Source organism: Erinaceus europaeus, chromosome 18 (assembly GCF_950295315.1).
Source record: "Erinaceus europaeus chromosome 18, mEriEur2.1, whole genome shotgun sequence".
Taxonomy (NCBI): Eukaryota; Metazoa; Chordata; class Mammalia; order Eulipotyphla; family Erinaceidae; genus Erinaceus; species Erinaceus europaeus.
In genome coordinates this window covers 53882537-53905276 of record NC_080179.1, presented here as the reverse complement: position 1 = coordinate 53905276, position 22740 = coordinate 53882537, and the positions used below count along the sequence as shown (strand labels likewise).

At 42.2% G+C, this 22740-nt stretch overlaps 1 protein-coding gene across 1 annotated transcript in view; it reads left to right on the top strand.

Annotated features, from left to right (window-relative positions):
* The window catches only part of MAP3K19 (mitogen-activated protein kinase kinase kinase 19), a 50268-nt gene that overhangs the window by 24399 nt on the left and 3129 nt on the right, over positions 1-22740 (top strand). The window contains exons 4-9 of the mRNA XM_060178102.1: positions 2202-2280; positions 3051-3310; positions 10184-10227; positions 16699-19134; positions 21899-22048; positions 22182-22252. Coding sequence (XP_060034085.1) covers positions 2202-2280; positions 3051-3310; positions 10184-10227; positions 16699-19134; positions 21899-22048; positions 22182-22252 — 3040 coding nt within the window. The remainder of the gene's footprint in view (positions 1-2201; positions 2281-3050; positions 3311-10183; positions 10228-16698; positions 19135-21898; positions 22049-22181; positions 22253-22740) is intronic.

Below are 22740 nucleotides of genomic sequence, written 5' to 3'. Positions count from 1 at the left end.
TACCTTTATTTGGAAAAAAATAAATTAACCAGTTAACAGTTTTTTGGATATATTAAATTTCCTTGAAAGCATTCTGGCTTTATTAGTCTTCTGTAACTGTAAAAGTACAGTCATCTATAAGAAGGTATTCATGTGAAGATGCCTTGCACAGTTTTCTTTTTTAAAATTTTATTAGTAATTTAATATTGATTTACAAAATTACTTGTCAACAGGGGTATCAATCCACTTCATTCCCACCACTAGGGTTCTGAATCTTCAGTTGCCCCACTGCAAGCTACCACATGGGCAAGCCATCATCTCTACAACTATCTGTCCACATTTATACATAATTGCCCCCCTTTTCTTTCTGACCCAATCCTCTCTTCCCCTCTGAGCCACTCATGACAACATTACTACCTCCATATGTCCCTCTCCTTTTCTTCTCTCTGGGTGCTGATGGAGCTGGAGTTCAGAGCCCTCTTCTCTTCTTCCTCCTATCATTTCTCCCCCGCTGGGAGTATGCTTTTGGAGTGCAGAAAGTAGGAGTTCTGGTTTCTATAATTGCTTCTTCGCTGGATGTGGGCATTGGCAGGTCGATCCATATCCCCACCCTGTTTCTATCCTTCCCTAATTGGCCAGAGCTCTGGAGGTGTGAGGTTTCAGGACACACTGGTGAGGTCATCTGCCCAGAGAGGTCAGGATGGAATCATGGAAGCATCTGCAAATTGGTGTCTTGAAGGTGGCAGGACATAAATTGTGACAAAATGGCAAATGAATAGGAACCAAACAGTAGGAATAGAGCAGATGAGATTAGGGAATCTTAGGTTAGAAGAAAACTAGAGGGAGTTGGGCAGTAGCGCAGTGGATTAAGTGCATGTGGTGCAAAGCGCAAAGACAGGCGTAAGGATCCTGGTTCAAGCCCCTGGCTCCCCACCTGCAGGGGCATCACTTCACAAGTGGTGAAGCAGGTCTGCAAGTGTCTATCTTCCTCTTCCCCTCTCTGTCTTCCCCTCCTCTCTACACTTCTCTCTGTCCTATCCAACAACAACAACATAAATAACAACAACAATAATAACTACAATGTTGTTTTCGACGGGTTATGTTGTTTTCGCCGGGCTGGCTTCATGGGCAGGTAACAGACGACCAGGGACTCATGGTTGAGCTGTAGGCAGTATCTCTTTATTCATGCAGGACGCAGCACAATCTAAGACGAGTTAAGCTAAACTCAAGTACCCTAAAACTCACAATGCTGTCTTTATATATACTTGCCAAGTAGGGTGGAAACAGGATGTGACATAGAGAGGGTGGAGAGAAAAGTGACTGGTGAAAATCAGAGTGTGACAAGGAGCAGGCGAGAATCCTATCACTGAACCACCAATGCCCTGGAGGGAGGGTGGTGCTTGTTAACAGTGGTTATGTAAATAGAATGCAGTGGTTATGTTAAGCAGGGGGGATTTAAACCAAATGAAACGAAGGGGTTTCATGCATACCAACACTACAACAATAAAACAACAAGGGCAACAAAAGGGAATAAATAAATAAATATTTTTTAAAAAGAAAACTAGAAAGTTCATCTTGGGCGTGTTCCTGGGGGCACACAATTATAATAGTTTTGCTTGAGTTTGATAGCTAGCCTGAAGTTGGTTAAGAATATTGTCTGAGAAAATGGTGCCGGAGTAGAGAAAAGGGCTAGAAAATTGGATTAGGGCAGTGAGTAGCTCCCATTCTTGAAAAAAATCTGCCTTGCACAGTTTTCTAACTTACAGGGCAAAGAAACTATGCTTTACCTTTTTAACCAGAGCCTCCATTTCACTGACAACTTGCTTATTAGCAATGTATGCTGTGTGTTTTCTTTCTCTAACATGTCAGTTAGCTTTCTTCACTAAAGGATGACTACAAAAATGTTATGAAAGATATCCATCTTCCTTCAGCATGTCACATAACCTCTTGCTTGACTTTCAGTTCTTTCCTCTCTGGAACGAAATAACAAAATTTTCTCTTGTACAGTCTGAGAAATGAGATGGTCAGGGTGGGAGTGGGGAGGGGTTGGGAGTGGGGGAGAGTACAGCCGGTGTGGTGGTTTCTACACATCGTCTTTGGGTATGAAAATGCTCTGAAATTTGATAATTCTGTAAAAAACAATGTTAAATAACTAGTGAAAATGTAAAAAAAAAAAGACTAAACTTTCTTTTCCCTTTTAATATTGTCATCTATTTCTATAGGTGTTGAGATAATTGTTACTTTTCCAAGAGATGCTACTGACCCTTTAGAAATGAGGCAAGACGATTTAAAAGAAAACAAGTAAGAAATATTCTGAGATGTTAGATTGGAATTTAAGTTTGAAGTGATATGTGCTTGATATTCTACATTTAAAAAAATTTCTTTATTGGGGGTTAATGTTTTACACTTGACAGTAAATACAATAGTGTATACATGGATATTCTACATTTTTAATAAAGCAGTCTATCTCTAAAGCTGATAATGTAAAAACTGAGACTTTTATTTTTGTTTCATTTTATTTTAGTCTATAAAATATCTTTGTATTTTTTAAACATGACCTTCCACAGAGGACTGGAAAGTTTCAAACCTGATCCTTCAGCAAAGATAGTTTGAGAAGCATAGTGCTGGCTGGTTAGTATATTTGGAAGAGGCATAGGATCTATTTCTGTTTGCCTTTTCCCATTCTGATTTCTCTGCTCAGGAAATAGGGGCTGGGAATACTAAAATGGGGTGCCAGGTGAGGTGGCGAGCCCATGGGGGAGTGGAGAGGTCTTGCCATTTCAGAAATATGGGCATTTCACTGAGCAATAGCATCTGGAAATTATTCTCCAAACTTTTTAGTCATGTCATGCTGAACTAAAAACTGAAGATAGAAAAGATGTGTAAAATAAACTTAATATCAAAACATTTCCTCCTTCCTTCCTGGTCCCCGCAGCACTGGGGGAAGCTTCTATGCTGTGGTATCTTTCCCTCTTTCTCTCTGCCTCTGCTTCTCTTTCTGTCTCAAGAAGTCAGTCCCAAATGGTGAAGCCCTGGAGACAAAAACAACAAAAATGTCCTTCCTCTTCTAGTCAGATAACCTCAGTGCATCAAGAATGGACAGGAGCACATTCAGTTTCTCTTCCCAATGAGGTTGAAATGGTGGACTTCAAAACAAAGGTGCTGACCACGCGGCCTTCATTTCTGAGAAAAGTGGAAAATTCCAAGGAGTTCTGTGATATGAACTTGGGATTTTCATTGCCAAAACCTTGTTTAGAACCAAAGATTTCTAAGTTTGTAAGCAGAGAAGATGTCCCTCACTTTTTAAAGGGGAAGCAAAGAAAATCAGAAGGTGAGTTGAGGATTTAATGATACATTAATTCCTTTACTTAACTAAACATTTGTTTATTGTGCCAGGCATTTTTTTTCTTTTTTACCAGAGTACTGCTCAGTTTATGGTGCATAAAGTATTAGAGTTTGTCTGTATAACCATTATGCTATCTACCCCTTTCCCATGGCATTTTTCCCCCCAAATATTTATTTACTTGTTAAGGAGCAAGAAAGAAGAGAGAAAGAGAAAACCAGAGCATCTTTCTGCCAGCTTGTGGTGCCAGGATTGACTCTGGAGCCTCAGGCTTGAGAGTTCAGTGCTTTATCACTTCTTGGCCACTATACAGTCACTCTAAATACTGCAGTTAAAACAGTCAACAGGTTACTGTTTGAGCAAGTGTTCATTTCTTGCCATGCCAAAAGAAAGGAAGGAGAGAGAAAAGGAAAGGGAAAGCCAAGATTAGACGAATTCTCTTTCACAGACTGAGATATATATATATATACCCAGAGACATGAGAATCCAAAGGTGAACATTTTCATTTTTCTTTTCTGAAGCCTATAAAGGGATGGACAAAAAGCACTTTGTTGCCACTCTGTCTTGGGAGGTGGTTGGTGGGGGTGTGTACTTACTTTACCTATTTCTTTTTTTCTTTATTCTTTCTGTATAATGTTCAGATCTCAAAAAGAAAGAGCATCTTTTACTTGCAGTTAATATTAATTAGCTTATATTTCTCTGACTGTCCTTTTTCTTTTTTTAAGTTTATTTTTAAAGTTTTTAAATTTATTTTTATTTTTTATTATCTTTTATTTATTTATTGGTTAAAGTCAGAAGTCGAGAGGGATGGGGGAGATAGAAAGGAAAAGGGCAGAGAGACACACCTGCAGCCCTGCTTCACCACTCGCAAAGGTTCCTCCTGCAGGTAGGGGACTGGGGTCTTGAACCTCAGTCCTTATGCATTCTTCTTCTTCTAGCGTTTGCCCTTCTTCCGTAGCCAGTCAACAGCGTCAGGTTGAGCCTGATGTAAAGTTTCGAGACCTCCTTTGAATCTGGAGAGGTGGCAGTCGTTGACTATGTGGGTCATAGTCTGTCTGTAGCCGCAGGGGCAGTTCGGGTCGTCTCTGGCTCCCCAGTGATGGAACACAGCGGCGCACCGGCCATGGCGTGTTCGATAGCAATTGAGGAGGGCCCAATCATAACGTGTTAGGTCAAAGCCGGGTTGACGCTTGCAGGGGTCTGTGATGAGGTGTTTGTTCTTTACTTCAGCTGACTGCCAACTCTGTTTCCAAGAGTCTGGAACAGAGAAGTTCAGTGTAGGCGTAGGGGACCAGATTGGGTGACGAGACGTCAAGTGTTGGACAGGGTGGGCGAAGATATCCGCGTATATTGGCAGGTCCGGTCGAGCGTAGACGTGGGAAATGAACTTAGATGATGCCGCATCCTGACGAATATCTGGCGGGGCGATGTTGCTAAGAACTGGCAGCCGTGGAACCGGGGTGGAACGGATGGTTCCAGAAATGATCCTCATGGAGGAATATAATTTGGAATCATCGACCAAGTGGACATGGGGGCTACGGAACCATACTGGGGCACAGTATTCTGCAGTGGAATAGCATAATGCCAGAGATGATGATCGTAGTGTGGAAGCGCTCGCGCCCCAGGAGGAGCTGGCCAGTCTTGCAATGATGTTATTCCTCACGCCCACCTTTGCTGCAGTTTTTATGAGATGTTCGTGAAATGACAGAGTGCGATCGAGAGTAACACCAAGATAGACTGGCTGGGCTTCATGCCGGATTCTCGTATCGCCAAGCTGCACATTAAGCTCACGCGAGGCCGAGGCATGGTGTAGATGGAAAACAGATGATACCGTTTTTGCAGTGCTAGGGATTAGTCGCCATTTTTTACAGTAATCAGATATCAGAGACATGCATTGCAACATGTGCATTCAACCGGGTACACCACCACCCAGCCCACTGACTATCTTTTTTCTCCTTTATCTCTGTCATTATCTCTCTTTGTATCTTTTTCTGTATCATTAAAATAAATGAATAAAAATATATACTGATTTATTTATGAACACAAGATAGAGAGTGGAAAGAAAGAAACAGAGTGTCACTCTGGCACATAGGATACTGGAATTGAACTCAGGACCTCATGTTACCAAATTCAGTGCCTTATTCACTGCACCATTTCCTGCCACCCCCCCCCCCAGGACTGGGACTCTTTACTGTTTTCTCCACACCTCAAGCTTATCTACTCCTTATTTTTCTTTACTTTCTCTATATTCAAATCTTTTCTAGGGCCTCACAAGACTTTCCACGTGTTTCTCTACTTGTCAGCCATCCTGAAAATGTCTATTTCAACTGTTTTCCTTTCCTAGTTTCCCCTGGTGTTGTAGTACTACCATGTATGGAGCTATGCTGGGGGGCTCAAACCTGGCATGTATGGCAAAGCAGGCATCCTACCTGGTGATCTAGCTATATATCTATATATATTCCCTTTTGTTGCCCTTGTTGTAGACTTGTTGTGGTTATTATTGTTATTGTTGATGACATTTGTTGTTGGATAGGACAGAGAGAAATATAGAGAGGAGGAGAAGACAGAGAGGGGGAGAGAAAGATAGACACCTGCAGACCTGCTTCACCGCCTGTGAAGCTACTCTCCTACAGGTGGGGAGCCAGGGGCTCGAAGCGGGATCATTATGCCAGTCCATGCGCTTTGAGCCTAGTGATCTATCTTACTGTCCCCTCAAAAGACATTTTTCTTGGGTAAATTCCCAAGAGGAAATTTTCTGGGTCATAAGTAAGTGTTAAGTCTGTAAAAATGGCCAGAACTATTCCCAAAGGAGTTTGCATTTCAAACAGAGGGAAAACACAGAATTATTATATGCAGTTTTCACTGTCAGAAATTGTGTGATGTTGTTTATTTACTGTTTTAGCCTCTGCAATTTTGTGTTTGATCTTATTGTTTGCCTCCAGGGTTATCACAGGCGCTTAGTGCCTGCACTAAGATTCCACTGTTCCTGGCAGCTCTCACCCTCCACCCCAATTTTATTGGATGGGAGAGAGAGAAATTGAGAGGGGAGGGAAAGATAGAGAGGGGGCGATAAAGATAGACACCTGCAGACCTGCTTCACCACTTGTGAAGTGACCCCCCCCTTCAGGTGTGGAGCTGTGGGCTTGAACCAGGATCCTTTTGCTTGGTACTTGGCACTTAACCTGGCGCACTACCGCCCAGCATCCCTTACTAAGCCTTTAAGATGTTCTTGGGGGTCAGGCGGTAATGTAGCGGGTTAAGTGCATGTGGCGCAAAACTCAAGGACAGGCATAAGGATTCCGGTTCCAGCCCTGGCTCCCCACCTGCAGGGGAGTCACTTCACAAGCGGTGAAGCAGTTCTGCAGGTGTCTGTCTTTCTCTCCCCTTCTCTGTCTTTCCCTCCTTTCTCTATTATTCTCTGTCCTATCCAACAATGAACGGCATCAACAGTAACAATAATAACCACAACAAGACTACAACAACAAGGGCAACAAAAGGGGGAACAAATGGCCTCCAGGAGCAGTGGATTCATGGTGCAGGCACAGAGCCCCAGCAATAACCCTGGAGGCAAAAAAAAAAAAAAAAAAAAAAGATGTCCTTACTGTCATTTTAGTTTGGTTTTAGTATAGAGGAGTTGGAAAACTTTGTACATTCAGTCTTTTTTTTTTTTAATTTTTTTTATATTTATTGATTTCCCCTTTTGTTGCCCTTGTTGTTTTTTTGTTGTTGTTCTAGTCATTATTGTTGTCGTCATTGTTAGATAGGACAGAGAGAAATGGAGAGAGGAGGGGAAGACAGAGAGGGGGAGAGAAAGACAGACACCTGCAGACCTGCTTCACTGCCTGTGAAGCGACTCCCCTGCAGGTGGGGAGCCAGGGTCTTGAACCGGGATCCTTACGCCGGTCCTTGCGCTTTGCAACACGTGCACTTAACCTGCTGTGCTACCGCCCGACTCCCACATTCAATCTTTTTAACTGAAATTATATACACATTTAAGAAGACTCTTAACATATATCCCCAAATTAGTTACCAGCAAGATCTCACCTCAGCATTTCCAATCAAAGATGGTTGAGTGACACTACTCCCCCATCAAGGTTCCTTATTAACACTGGATAACATCTACATAAATATGTTATTGTATCTGATAGCCTTTAAGTTTCAACCTCAGGAGGTTGTACATATATAACAAATTGTAGATTATATTCAGTGATACTATAGGATATACTTGGGATTCCTTTTCAACAGAAAATCTGTACCTCTAAATATGACTTCTGTGCAGGAAAGGATTTTGTCTTTGTTGTTGAGTGCCAGTAAGCACTCAAGTATTTGTTAAGGAGGCTTCATGGTAGTGCACCTAGTTAAGCATACATGTTACAATGCCCAAGAATCCAGGTTCGAGCCCTTTCTCCCCCTTTGTGGGAGGGTGCTTCACAAGTGGTGAAGCAAGTCTATAAACATCCTATCTTTCTGTCTTCCTCCATATTTCCCCTCTCCCTCAACTTCTCTCTGCCCTATCAAGTATAATAGAAAGAAAGAAAGAAAAAAAAAAAAAGGAAAAAAATGGCTACTAGGAGGGGCACATTTGTAATACCAGCACTGAGCCCCAGTGATAATCTGGTAGCAATTAAAATAAATATTTGTTGAGTAAATGCATAGAGTATTAGGCAGCTGTGGCTAAGGGGGATACTTTGATCCTCTTCTATTCTCACCACCTGAGAATGACTTCACTCCCTGTGTTAAATGTTAAAAAGCTCTTTTTTCCCCCAAAGGAAATTTTTTTATTTTTAAGTGATGTTGTGGTTATTATTATTACTGATGTCATTGTTGTTGGATAGGACAGAGAAATGGAGACAGAAGGGGAAGACAGAAAGGGGGAGAGAAAGATCTGCAGACCACTTGTGAAGAGACCCCCTGTAGGTGTGGGACGGGGGGGGCACAGGACCTGGGAGCCCCCCCACCCCCAGTGGGACCCAGGGGCTGCTGGCTTTACCAACCTCCATTGGAATTAGCAGTAAAACCTGTGGCCAGAAGCCAGCTAGACTAAGGCCTGGGCCTAAAACACCCATCAGTGGAATTTGAAGAAGAAAAACCTGTGGCCAGAGGCCAAAAGGATTCATCCCCTAAGTGGTAGAGAGTTGGCCTAACTAGCTAGCATTCCAAATATCCAATAACCATACGGGTCAAGAAGTAAAGAATGAAGGATGCCTCCATCCACCTAGGAGCCCTCCAAGCATTCGGGGGTGTCTCATCTGGCCTTCCTGCTCGAGAGGTACCTGACATGGACTGGCAGTCAGGAAGGGCTTTCTGCAGGAGAGGACAGCTGCACTGAGCCTTAAAGAGCAGCTGGGTGGCCTCCGAGGGAACTCGATGGAAGGTGGAGTGGGGCAGTGGTGCATCTCCTTTCTTCTGTCTGTCTCTTCTCCCTTTCTCACACTTTCTGTATGTCACTCTAAACTAAAGAATAGAGCTGGAGAGATAGTATAATGGCTCTGCAAAATCTCATGCCTGAGGCTCCAAAGGACCCAGGTCGAATCTCTCACACCACCAGAAGCCACAGCTGAGCAGTGCTGTGGTGAAAGGGTGAAAGGGTGAAAGGGTGAAAGGGTGAAAGGGAGGAAGGAAGGAAGGAAGGAAGGAAGGAAGGAAGGAAGGAAGGAAAGAAAGAAAGAAGGACGAACTGGATTGTCTTCCTCTATTTGTCACAAATACCAAGGAACCAGAAACCCTCAGCACATCTGGCTGTAAAAGTGACTGAAGATGTTCCTGATTCTTCAAGCAGGGGCAGGGGGGAGGGGGCTCTTTAATGAAGACAGCTGCAGTCTCATTTTGGCTCGGGGGATAGCACGGCAGATAAGACACTGGGCTCTCGAGCATGTGGTAAATTCAATCCCTGGCACCACATATGCCAGAGTGATGCTCTGGTTCTCTATTTTTCAGTCTCTCCTCCCCTGCTCTCCCCTTCCTCCTCCTCCTCTCTCTCATACATAAATAAAAATAAATACCCAAAATAATAATGGTCCAGGAGGTAGATTCTCAAGCATGAGATCATGAGTTCTATCCCTGGCATCACGTGTGCCTGAATAATGCCCTGACACCCCCATATTAATAAATAAACAAAATATTTTAAAAATAATTATAAATAAAAAAAGAAAAAAGAAAAATGCAATCCAGTAGCTGTAGAGGTGTAACTGTGGCTAGAACTTTGGGCTAGAGAGCATGAGATCCTAAGTTCAGTCCCCAGCAGTATAAGTACCACCATGATGCTCTGGTTCTCTCTCATGTGTTAATAAACAAAATATAAATACATACACAAGAAAATGAAAAAAAAATTCCTTCATTGTGGTAGCGACAGGGCTCAAACCTGGATTATGTGCATGACCAAGCAGGTGCACTATCCAGGTAAACTATATCTTGCCCATTCAAAACAGTTTGACAACTTTTCCTCACACCATAACATCAAGATCACTCCATTCCCAAACTCTCAATTAAGATCACCTGTCGCTTCCCCAGAGACCCACCCTACTAGGGAAAGAGAGAGACAGATTGGGAGTATGGACCGACCAGTCAATGCCCATGTTCAGCGGGGAAGCAATTACAGAAGCCAGACCTTCCACCTTCTGCAACCCTCAATGACCCTGGGTCCATGCTTCCAGAGGGATAGAGAATGGGAAGGCTATTGGGGAGGGGATGGGATATGGAGATTGGGTGGCGGGAATTGTATGGAGTTGTAACCCCCCATCCTATGATTTTGTTAATGTCTCCTTTCTTAAATAAATAAAAAAAGAAAAGAAAAGAAAAAAATCACCTGTATTCACCCAAACTACTAACCTACCTAATTGTTGATATCTTTTCTTGTTATAGAACTTTCTATATCTAATATGAAGTGTAATAGCCGAAGAATAGAGGTAAGAATTAGTTTGAGCATTTTTTAACTTAAGAATTCAAGTCAAAGAACTATTTTATTGAAACAAACTCTAATAAAGAACTCAAAAATCAAACCCCTCAACAATTCTGTCTTGAAAAAGCAGTAATGTAATATGTAGTTTATAGAGTAGAAATAATTTCTGGGAGATAATGCTTGACCATTTACATTTCTTTTCTGGGGGTGTTTCATGTTCTCTGCATAATAAGTTTAACTGCATATATATCATGTTGATATATATGTGCATATATATATATTCTTTTTTATTGGGGGATTAATGGTTTACAGTTGACAGTACAATACAGTAGTTAATACATGTGTAAGCATATATATTCATTTAATTAAAAAATTAGGGAAAAATTAGGTGGTAGTGCAGCGGGTTAAGCGCACGTGGCGCGAAGCACGGGGACCGGCATAAGGATCCTGGTTCGAGCCCCCAACTCCCCATCTGCAGGGGGAGTCCCTTCACAGGTGGTGAAGCAGGTCTGCAGGTGTCTTTCTCTCCCCCTCTCTGTCTTCCCTTCCTCTCTCCATTTCTCTCTGTCCTATCCAACAACGACGACAGCAAGAACAACAACAATAATAACTACAACAACAATAAAAAGACAAGGGCAACAAAAGGGAAAATAAATAAATAAATAAATAAATAAATAATCGAAGGGGTCAGGTGGTGACACATCTGGTTGAGTGCACTTGTGACAATGCTCAAGGACCTGGATTCAAGCCCTAGGTCCCCACCTGCAGGCGGAAAGCTTTGAGAGTGGCAAATCAGTGCTGCAGGTGTCTCTCTGTCTCTCTCCCTCTCTGTCTCCCCCTTCCATCTTGATTTTTGGCTGTGTCTATGAATAAATAAAGATTTTAAAAAATTGAGCAGAATACCCCTCAGCTCTGGTTACTGGTGGTGCCAGCAATTGAACTTGGGATCTTTCACATGAGCACTACTGCTGCATATTTTACTTTGCCCTCCTTTAACATATTTGGAAATTAGGTAATTATTTTTTCAGTTGCCTAACAAGTAAAATTTTCAGTTGCCTAAATTATAAGTAATCATTTGGAATGAGGAGTCAGGCGATAGTGCAGTGGGTTAAGTGCAGGTGTCGCAAAGCGCAAGAACTGGCCTAAGGATCCCAGTTCGAGACCCCGGCTCCCCACCTGCAGGGGAGTCGCTTCATAGGCAGTGAAGCAGGTCTGCAGGTGTCTATCTTTCTCTCCCCTCTCTGTCTTCCCCTCCCCTCTCCATTTCTCTCTGTCCTATCCAACAACAACAACATCAACAACAATAATCACTACAACAATAAAACAGCAAGGGCAACAAAAAGGGAATAAATTAAAAAAGAACATTTGGAATGATCTGTATAATACTGTCAACTCTTCAGTTCATTTATATCTTATGTACCTTTGAGACAATGAGTAGTATTTTACTGCTTGGTATTGTAAGAAGGGGCTTAATGGTCTAAGAAGAATGATGCCTGCTAGTATAGAAATGTTGAAGCAAAGGGAGAATATGCTTTTATTTCCTGTATTATTTTTGAGAGATGGCAGAAATTTATCCAGACAGTAAAATTGGGGGATTATATTGTGTCTCACCTATTTCTATCACCTAAGTTTCTAGAATCAAGTTCCAGTTCTATTCCTCTTTTCTTACACGCAAGTGGCAGATGAAAATTAAACATATAGTGCACCCCACCCCCACCCCTGCCCCCGCATCAGATTGTTGCTGGAATTTGGTGTCTACATGAAGAAAGACACCAACACTGGTGTTTTGCTTTGTTTTTTTATGTACAACAGAGAGACACTGAGATTGGAAGGGCAATGGTGACACAGAGAAGGAGAGAGAAAGAGAGACACAGACACTTGTATCCCTGCTTCACCACTCATGAAGTTTTAGGTGGGGACTAGGAGCTTGAACCTGGATCCTTGTATATGATATGTGCACTCAACTGAGTGTGCCACTGCTTGGCTCCAAAAATATAGCTCTTATTACCACTTAGTAAATACTCTGACATAACTAGTTATCAAATCTGTATACATGAAAAAGATCACAATAAAATAGAGCGTGTAGTAGTCCGGGAGGTGGCACAGTGGATAAAGGTCCCCAGTTCAATCCCCGGCAGCACATGTACCAGAGTGATGTCTGGCTCTTTCTCTCTCCTCCTGTTTCTCATTAATAACTAAATAACTAAATAAAATCTTTTAAAAAAAGGAGTGTGTAGAGTTTATGGTCTAATGGCTATAAAGCTGAATATCACACATTAGGTTGTAATGACCTCTAGAGGTTGACAAAAATAAAAGCTATCTCAGTTTGAAAATAGCAAAGGAAATATAAAACCATTCAGGACTGTTAATTTTCAAGTGTTAAGTGTGGCATATTTTTATGTTACCCTCACCAAAGCAATTTAGCAAAAACAACAGTGAGTAGTTGTATTCCGGATAGAAATTCTGAGTAGTCTGGAACCTAGGAGTCATATTAAATGTGAGGAGCAATATTCACCTATTTTTTATTCCTCCAGGGTTATTGCTGGGGCTTGGTGTCTGCACTATGAATCCACTGCTCCTGGAGACCATTTTCCCCATTTTTTGTTGGCCTTGTTATTATTTTTATTGTTGCCATTGCTGGATAGGACAGAGAAAAATCGAGAGGGGAGAGGCAGACAAGAGAGGTGGAGAGAAAGATACCTGCAGACCTGCTTTACTGTTTGTGAAGTCGCTTTGCGACTCCCCTGCAGGTGGGGATATGGGGGCTTGAACCAGGATCCTTGCTGGTCCTTGCATTTCGTGCCATGTGTGCTTAACTCTCTGTGCTACCTCCTGCCCCCCGATTTTTTTAAAGTTTTAATTCAACTATATAGAAATTCAGGGGGCCAAGCGGTGGTGCACCTGGGTAAGCACACACATTACAGTGCTCAAAGGCCCGAGGTCAAGCCCCTGGTACTCACTTACAGGGAGAATGCTCCTCAAGTGATGAAATAGGGCTGCAAGTGTCTCTCTATCTCCCCTCCCTTCTCAATTTTTCTGTCTCTATCCAATAATAAATGAATAAATAATTTACATAAAGAGTCAGTTCTCTTCCTTACATTGGTTCATTTAAAAAATATAGAAAACCATCAAAAAAGAGAAGAGAAACTGACTCATCTTAACTTTTTAAATGTATATACTATATAGAGGTTTTTTTACTATAGAGTTTTTTTTTTTTTTTTTTTTTTTTTTTTTTTTTTTTATTTATTTATTTAAATTTTTAATTTAAGAAAGGATTAGTGAACAAAGGCATAAGGTAGGAGGGGTACAACTCCACACAATTCCCACCACCCAATCCCCATAACCCACCCTCTCCCATGATAGCCTTCCCATTCTCTAGCCCTCTGGGAGCATGGACCCAGGGTCGTTGAGGGTTGCAGAAGGTAGAAGGTCTGGCTTCTGTAATTGCTTCCCTGCTGAACATGGGTGTTGACTGGTCGGTCCATACTCCCAGTCTGCCTCTCTCTTTCCCTAGTCAGGTGTGTCTCTGGGGAAGCTGAGCTCCAGGACACATTGGTGGGGTCCTCAATCCAGGGAAGCCTAGCCAGCATCCTGGTGGCATCTGGAACCTGGTGATTGAAAAGAGAGTTAACATACAAAGCCAATCAATTTGTTGAGCAAACATGGATCCCAAGATTGGAATAGTGGAGAGGGAGTGTTGGGGAAGTACTCACTGCAAACTCTAGTGTAATGCTGCTTTCAGGTATATATTTTGCAGTAGTTTATGGATACGTGTGCACATACGCTCTCTCTCACAGAAACTGGTATATGTCTAGGTTATGGGACTTTGTTAGAAAGTGAACTACCTGAGATGAAATTAGAGTGTACTATAAAAGGAAAGGTCTCACCCGAGTAATGAAGCTGAAGGGTTGTCACTCCACACGTGAAGTCTCTGGATACACTCTGAGGTGAAGCATGTTGAGATGGCAATCGTTACTTTGGTTAGGTTGTGATCGGCGGATGCAATATTATTTGGTATGGAATGGGAGAAGCATACGGGAAAGTGAGCCCTATCCAAGGGTGCCAGGACTGGGGGAAGTAGGGGCTCTATAGTGAAGATGTGAGGTTCCTGCTGTCTTAGGGTTCAAAAAGACAATCAATAGTTAATATTACCCACACATTATTTGTTAATTGGGTTAACTTTGAAAAGTCCCTTTGTTATGGTTTGCTGTACAGTACCCAGTATCTTGTATATAGCTGTGCTATTGGAAGCTTCTAATCTACTTGGTCTAGGCTTTTGAGAGAGTCCGCATATCAAATACGTAGCCTATCTATTAAAAAGATTCAGTTTGTCTTTTGAGAACCTTTGAGACATACAATTGATTTCCCCCTCTCATATTAATTAACTACTGATTTATATGACTACATTTTGCTAGGAGTGTACATAAACACCATTCCCATCACCAAAGGACCGTGACCCATCCCTCCCGCCCATTCCCACCCCCCACTGGCCCAGGAAGCTACATGTCTACTCCTCACCACTGGGTTTTTACTTTGGTGCCCTATTACTATAGAGTTTTTATCTTAAGTTATAGTCATGGATCTTTGTACCTTTGACTTAATATCTATCTATGATACTAATACTTTTAGAAGAAATTTTTCAAAACATTTGTTTATTTTTGGATAGATACAGAGAGAAATGGAGAAGGAGTGGGGCACATAGAGAGGGAGAGAGAAAGAAAGACACCAGCAGCACCACTCCATCACTCAGGAAGCTCCCTCTGCAGGTGGAGACCAGGAGCTTGAACCTGGGTCCTTGCACATGGCAATGTGTGCGCTCTACTGTGTGTGTCAGAGTCCAGCCCCAGGACCTTCATTTGTTTATTTATTTTAGCCACCAGAGTACTTCTCACAGCCTTGGCTTATGGTGGCAGAAGGGACTGAACCTGAGATCCTGAAGTCTCAGGCATGGAAGTCTTTTGCCTACTATGCTATCTCCCCAACTTTATCTTGATTTTTAAAAATTTCTATGTTTTAATTAATTTATTCACTTTTATCGAAACAGAGAAATTAAGAGGGAAGGGTGGTATAGAGAGGGAGAAAGAGATGCCTGTAGCACTGCTTTACCATTCATGAAGCTTCCCCTCTGCAGGTAGAGACCTGGGACTTGAACCTGGGTCCTTGTGCATGGCGACGTGTGCACTCTACAGGGGTGCAACTGCCTGCTCACCCTCCCATATCTTAGTTTGTTTTAAGCATTGTTTTACCTTTATACAGACACTGGAAATGAAATTTTAGTTAAAAAATTGTCATCTCCAGGATATTTTTGTATTTTTTTCCCCCCATCATCGTAGGGGCTTTTGGTTCCCATTTGACTTAATCAGATAGAGAGACAGAGGCAGGGAGAGACAGGAGGGAAAGATGCCTCAACACCAAAGCCTCCTCTAGTGCCATGGGGCCCGACTCGAGCCTAGGTCGGCTGCATGGTGACCCCGGCACACTGTGGATAGTTTTGTTGTTGTTTTTCCTTCATGATTCCATTGCTCCAGGAGGGCTATTTTGGCTTTGGTTTTGTTTTCAGATAGAGAGTGAAAGGCAGAAAGGAAGAGTTACACGGGGAAGAAGAGATACCACAGAACAGTTTCATTGCTCATGATTTCCCCCCTTTTCATGCTGGTCAAGGGGCTGTAGTCTGAGTTCTCGAGCATGATAAAGTATAGACTTTATCAGGTAAACCGTCTCTTGGCCTCCTCGTTTTGCACATTTAAATGCCTTGCTATTGGGAGCTGGGTGGTGGCACACCTGGGGACCTGCATTCAAGCCCCCAGTCCCCACCTGTGTGGGGAGGGGCTTCATGAGAGGTGGAGAGGTGCTGCATGTGTCTCTATGTCTATCCCCATCTTGATCTCCCCTTTCCCTCTCAATTTCTCTCTGCCCTGTCACATAGGAAAGGAAAGGAAAGGAAAGGAAAGGAAAGGGAAGGGAAGGGAAGGGAAGGGAAGGGAAGGGAAGGGAAGGGAAGGGAAGGGAAGGGAAGGGAAGGGAAGGGAAGGGAAGGGAAGGGAAGGAAAGGAAAGGAAAGGGAAGGAAAGGAAAGGAAAAGAAAGGAAAGGAAAGAAAAAAAATGACCACCAGGAGCAATCGATTCATCATGCAGGCATGGAGCCCTAGTGATAACCCTGGTGGCAATAAAAGTGAAAGGGGCAGGGGGGAAGCCTTCCTAAAGAGAGCCTAAGAGTCTCAGAGCAGGAGAGATAACATAATGGTTATGCAAAATACTTTCATACCTGAAGCTCCAAATTCCAAGGTTCAGTACCCTACACCAGCGCAAGCCAGAGGTAAGCAGTACTTTGGTGGATCAAATAAACAAACACAAAGCAAAACAAAAAGGGACGCAAGAATGAAAAGAAAAGAGAATCTCTTCCAATGACTTTAAACAACAAGGTAATAGGTCAACTATGCGTGTGTCTGCACTCATGCTTTCTCTCTTTTCTTTTAGTTCCCTCTGCCACCATTGTCACTCTTGCCCATGAGATCTGGTCTCTTAACCATTCCTCCAAACCACAAGGATCAGAAAGAGAGAGAAAGGAACATTCGAAGCCTTGCATCTTTTGCAACTAAAATCTCAGAGCCACTTAGTCAATCAGATGAGTTTAGACCGTCAAACAAGCAGCAGGAAATCCCATCTAAGGTTTTTATGGATCAGACTCTCAGGCCCTCTGATAGCTCCATTTGGTCCAGAAACATGTGTTCCTTTTGGAAGGCCAGTCATTACAGAAAGCATCTGGAAGTAGAGGACACTCAGAACACCAAGGAAACAGAAGGAAGTGACAAAATTAAAATCTCTCACTTTGAAAAATGTCAGACTTTGGTGTCCTTGGAGAATATTGAAGAAGACAAGTTTCTTACAGAGAGGGAAGTGGATGTTGAGTGCCATAGTAGTGAAATGAGAAAATCAGGAGATGCAAGTTCTCAAAATCTTTTATTAAGAAAGAAAGACAATTTTACATCCAAAAAATATGAACAAGATTCAGAAAGTCTATGTAAAACACTACTCAAGTTCCATGAAGTCCAGCACTCAGAAACAACTTCAAGGCAGGATAAAGACATTAGAAATGATGACACTGATTCTAAAGGCACTTTAACACATAAAGGTGAAATAGTTGAGTCACACCAGATTTTAGAAGAGCTAACTGTACTGAAATGTTTGTCTGAAGTAGTCTCTGATAGCCCTATTGACAAGCTCCCAGGAGGTCACAGAGGCAAAGAGACACATATTAAAATGTCAGTAGCAGAGACAACCAAACCAGAAATGAATGAGATGGTGCCTCTTGTCCATATCACTTTCCCTGGTGCTAGAACTCCCAAAGAACCAGCAATAACCAAACCAACCCTCCAAAAAAGAAAGGGTGCCCTTCATAACAACAGTTTCAACATACTTTCACACCCAGAAAATGACAGGCATAAGATGAAAATCCATAGAAATAAATTGGATTCAAAGGCCAAGAGCAGTAATAGGACACCTCAGGGTTTTATGATTTCCACTGAGGGTTCCATTAAGCCTCCTATGCATAAAACCAGCATAAAACCACAAGTTTTCCCTGCTTTGGGGCTTCGACAGTCTCCCAAATTTCAAAGGAGGATGCCACAGACAGAAAAGAAGCAATCAACGTACCGGACTCTGAAGCCTAAAAAGCAGTCATTTCCTTGCATCTGTAAAAATCCAGGAATAAAAAAGGCATCTGTTTCTCTTTCTGTTCAACCAATGGAGCCAAAACTACACTATTTAGATCTGAAGTATAGTGACATGTTCAAAGAAATCAATTCAACTGCTGATGGACCTGGTATCTATGAAATGTTTGGGACTCCTGTCTATTGTCACATGCGAGAGACTGAACGGCATGAAAACAGATATTACCAAGAGATCTGCTCAGCTCCTTCCAGTAGATGTATCACCAATAAATGTTGCTCTTCACATAGCGAGAGAAACAGCAGTAGCAGAGCAAGACATTCTCAGAAAAGACCACATGTCAAGCCCCCAAAGATGTCACTTGGCATTAAAAAAAAGCACAAAAGTTCAACTTCTGAAGAAAAAGGTTGCAAGGGTGTAGGAAGAGACCTACACAGCCCTGAAAATGATGGTCTTATTTCAGTGCCAGAGTGGCAAATAAAATCTTCAGGGAATGACTTTATATCTTCCAGAGATGAAGATCAGCTTATGAACTTGGCTCAGACTCACAAGCAGTCCACAGAACAGAAGGAATTCCATCCTGTCTCAGATCTGTCCATTATTGAAGAAGTTCCCATGGAAGAATCTTCCTGTGAAAGAGACATTTTCAACAATCAAATACTTGCGACAAGCCTCAGGGACCTGCATGAACTTGAAGAATTACACCACCAGACACCATTTGTCCTTTCAGAAAAGAACTGGGCAGTGCCTAGTGAGAAGTGTTCCAACAAGAATATCCTGCAAGAAGAGCAGAAAACAGCTTCTCTTGGTCAAATAAATACTAACCAATTTTTAACTAATAATCTAGAATTTGATAGTGTTTCAGATAAGTCTGAAACTCTTATGAACTTCTCTTTCGCAGAGAGACAAGAAAGTGCGTCATCCCAAACATATCAACACTGGACACATTCTTGGGATGATGATAGTTTAGTTAGTAATTCGATTACTACTCAAAGTTTTGGACAAATTTTAAATGGTGCAAATTCAGTTTCCCAAGAAATTTTAGATTCTGTAAAGAAGGAAGAATTGACAGACGAACTGTTAGGTTGTCTAGCAGCAGAGCTATTAGCTCTTGATGAGAAGGATAACAACCTTTGCCAAATAATGGCAAATGAAACAGATCCCGAAAACATAAATCTTCTCTTTAGTAGGAAAGAAAATGCAAGGCAAGACTTGGTTAGAGAGACAACAGAAGTTGAAATACAGGTAAGTATAGTTAGAATCAGAGACTCCTTGTTGGCAGGAAGGGAGCTCAGAGACAGTCTACTTCAAATCCTTTATTTGCAAGTCAGAAATCCTAAACTATTCTCTAATATCTTCGAGGCCTTTTTGTTTGATTTCAGGGTTGTAGTCCATGTCACATGACTATCTGGCTAAGATGTTTTCATTATGCTGCCTTCCTTCTAGGATTTAGTTAGCTGAACACAATAATGGAATCATTTTGTGTATATTAACATAGCAAAATTATTTATTTATTTATTTCCTCTAAGTTTATTGCTGGGGCTTGGTGCCTAAGCTATGAATTAACCACTCCTGAGGACCCCCCCCCTTTTTTCAATTCAATAAGAGATATTGAAAGGGGAGGAGAAGGAGATTGATAGGGGAGGAGGAGGAGATAGAGAGGGAGCGAGAAAGACACCTGAAGACCTGCTTCACTGCTTGTGAAGTGTCCCCACTGCAGGTAGGGAGCTGGGGCTCAAACATGGATCTTTGTGTGGGTCCTTGCACATGGTACTATGTGCGCTGAATTGCGTGCACAACCACCAAATCCCCTCCCCAAATTATTTGTTTAAATAAGTCAGTATTTTATTTATTGATGAATAAAAAATTATCAGCTGAACCTGAACTGGAGTTAGTGTATTGCACCAAAGTAAAAGACTCCGGGTGGGTGGGGGGGGGGGAGTACAGGTACAAAAAGGATGGCAGAGGGCCCACTGGGGGTTGTATTATTATGTGGAAAACTGAAAAATGTTATGCATGTACAAACTATTATATTTACTGTCAAATGTAAAACATTAATCCCCCAATAAAGAAATTTAAAAAAATTATCAGCAGAGATAATTATCGGTAAAACATAACTCTAGGTAATGTCTGAGATAAAAAGAAATGGACAGGAGCCAGGTGGTAGTGCACCTTGTTGAGTGCACATGTTACAATGCACAAGGACCCAGGTTCGAGCCCCTGGTCCCCACCTGTAGGGGGAAAACTTCGCAAGTGGTGAAACAGGGCTGGGGGGTGTCTCTCTCTTTTTCTTTCCTTTTCTCTCTCCCTCTAGCCTCTCCATTTCTGACTGTCTCTATCCAATAAATAAAGATAATAAAAAGAAAAGAAATGGACAGGGGACCAGGCGGTGGTGCAGTTGCATAAACGCACATAGTACAAAGCACAAGGACCCGCGCAGGGATCCCGGTTAGAATCTCCAACTCCTGGGAGTCGGCCGGTAGCACAGCGGGTTAAGCGTAGGTGGCCCGCAAAGCAGTAGGACCGGCATTAGGATCCCCGTTCGACTCCCTGGCTCCCCACCTGTAAGAGTGTCTCTTCATAGGCCGTGAAGGAGGTCTGTAGGTGTCTTTCTCTCCTCCTCTCCGTCTTCCCCTCATCTCTCCATTTCTCTCTGTCCTATCCAACATCAGTAACAACAACAATAAAGCAACAATGGCAACAAAAGGGAGTAAATACATAAATGTTTTTAAAAGGGTTGGATATATATATATATATATATATATAATAAACCCAGGTCCCTGCACATGATAATGTGTGTGATCGACTGTGCACCACTACCCTGCCCCCATTTCTCTTTCTAAACTTGCTTATCTTTAGGAGAAAGATGACCAAGGTAATGGTCTCTCTCTCTCTCTCTTTCTCTCTCTCTCTTTCTCTCTCTCTCTGTGTGTGTGCGCGTATACAGACCTGGGACTTGATGCATGTGTCATTTCATCTCTCCAAGCCACTTTTTCATTAATATATATATGCATATATATAGGGGGGAGAGAGATGCCACAGCACCAGAGTGACCTCCATTTCCATAGCCCTGTGGTATCAAGCCTTGAATCTGAGTTGTATACATAGGGACACATGTGTCTTACCCAGTAAGCTGTCTCTCCAGCTCCAATAATGAGAATTTTGAAGGAGGAGGATAGGGAGTTTAGAAGACAACATACACTAATATGTTTTCTTTCAAGAGAGGCCTTATGAGTGGTTAGGACCCTGAAGATCCATGTAGGTCTAGTGATTGGCAGGCTCAAACCTCTACCTATGAAATATACAAGGAGAATATATAACCCACTTGGATAATGCACTGTTTTGCCATGTGTATGACCCAAGTCTGAGCCTGACTCCCAAAATATTGAAAGGAAACTTTGTTGCTGTGGTCTTAGTCTCTCCCCGCCACCTCATCTCTGTTTCTATATGATAAAGTCAGCCTGGAATGGTGAAGCTTCAGAGATGACAAGACAAAACACCAAGAGCAAGGACCCAGTTTTAAGACTCCACTCCCCACTTGTAGAGGGGAAGTTTCACAAGCGGTGAAGCAGATCTGCAGATGTCTATCTTTCTCTCTCCTTCTCTGTCCTTCTTCCTCTTTCAGTTTCTCTGTCTTGTTAAGTAAGATAGAAAGGGGAAAAAAATGGCCACCAGGAGCAGTGGATTCATAGTGGCAGCCCTGAGTCCCAGCAGTAACTCTGGTGGCAAAAATAAATAATAAATAAGAAGAAAGGAAGGGCAGGAGGGAAGAAAGAAGGAAGGAATAATGATGTGACTTAGAGATGGGTACAATTAACATGAATAAGGTACATCAGTGAGTTATACTGTTTGGCCATTTTCTTAGGGAATCTGTATACTCAGACATTAACTATGAACAGTTAGGAATGGACATGCATTTGCAAGGAAGGCTCTCTGTCCCTTCTCTCCATTGCAATAACTCAGAGTTTAATGGTGATCCTGATCCTTCTTTTTCCCCTTATTTTTCCAGAAACATAGTAATGGGGTTAGGATATATGATGAGGAGGAGCAATTTCTCAAGTCAGACGAAAAGAAGACATTTTCTGAACATAGTTTAAAGTATGAAGAACCTATTCTGTGGACCAAGGGTGAGATCCTTGGAAAGGGAGCCTATGGCACAGTAAGTTACACCAGAAACAAAGATGAAACCAAAAGTCCCTGCCCCTCCTTGACCCCTCCTCTTCTTTAATTTACCATTCAAAAGCCTCCCTCCTTTTTCTTTAACCTTGAACTCTTTCAGTTGGAAATAACAGGAGACCCAAGGCAAACTGATTTGGGAAAAAGAACGTTCACTGTTTTATGTAACTGGAAGGCACAGCTTTGGGTACGGCTAGCTTCAGGCATTAAACCATGGCAGCAGCTGGTCTGTTTCAAGCACTCATTCTCAGACTCTTTGGTGGGGCAGTGACCACTGCATTTTTATTTATTTATTTATTTATTTATTTATTTATTTTTATTTTTAATTGCCACCAGGGCTATTGCTGGGGCTGGTTGCCTGTACAAAAAATTCACTGGTCCAGGAAGCTAATCCCCCCACATACACACTTTTTTTTTTCTATTTTATTTGATAGAACAGAGAGAATTGGGGGGGTACAACTAGAGAACTGGAGAGAAAGAAAGATACTGCAGACCTGCAGGTCTTCACACTGGTGAAGCATCCCCCTGCAGGTGGGGAGTGGTGGCTCAACCCCTGGTCCTTGCTCATGTTAGTGTGTGCACTCAGATAGTGTGCCACTGTCATACCATTGCACTTTTTTCTTTTTTATCTCCAGGGTTATCACTGGGGCTTGGTGCCAGCACTACGAATCCAGA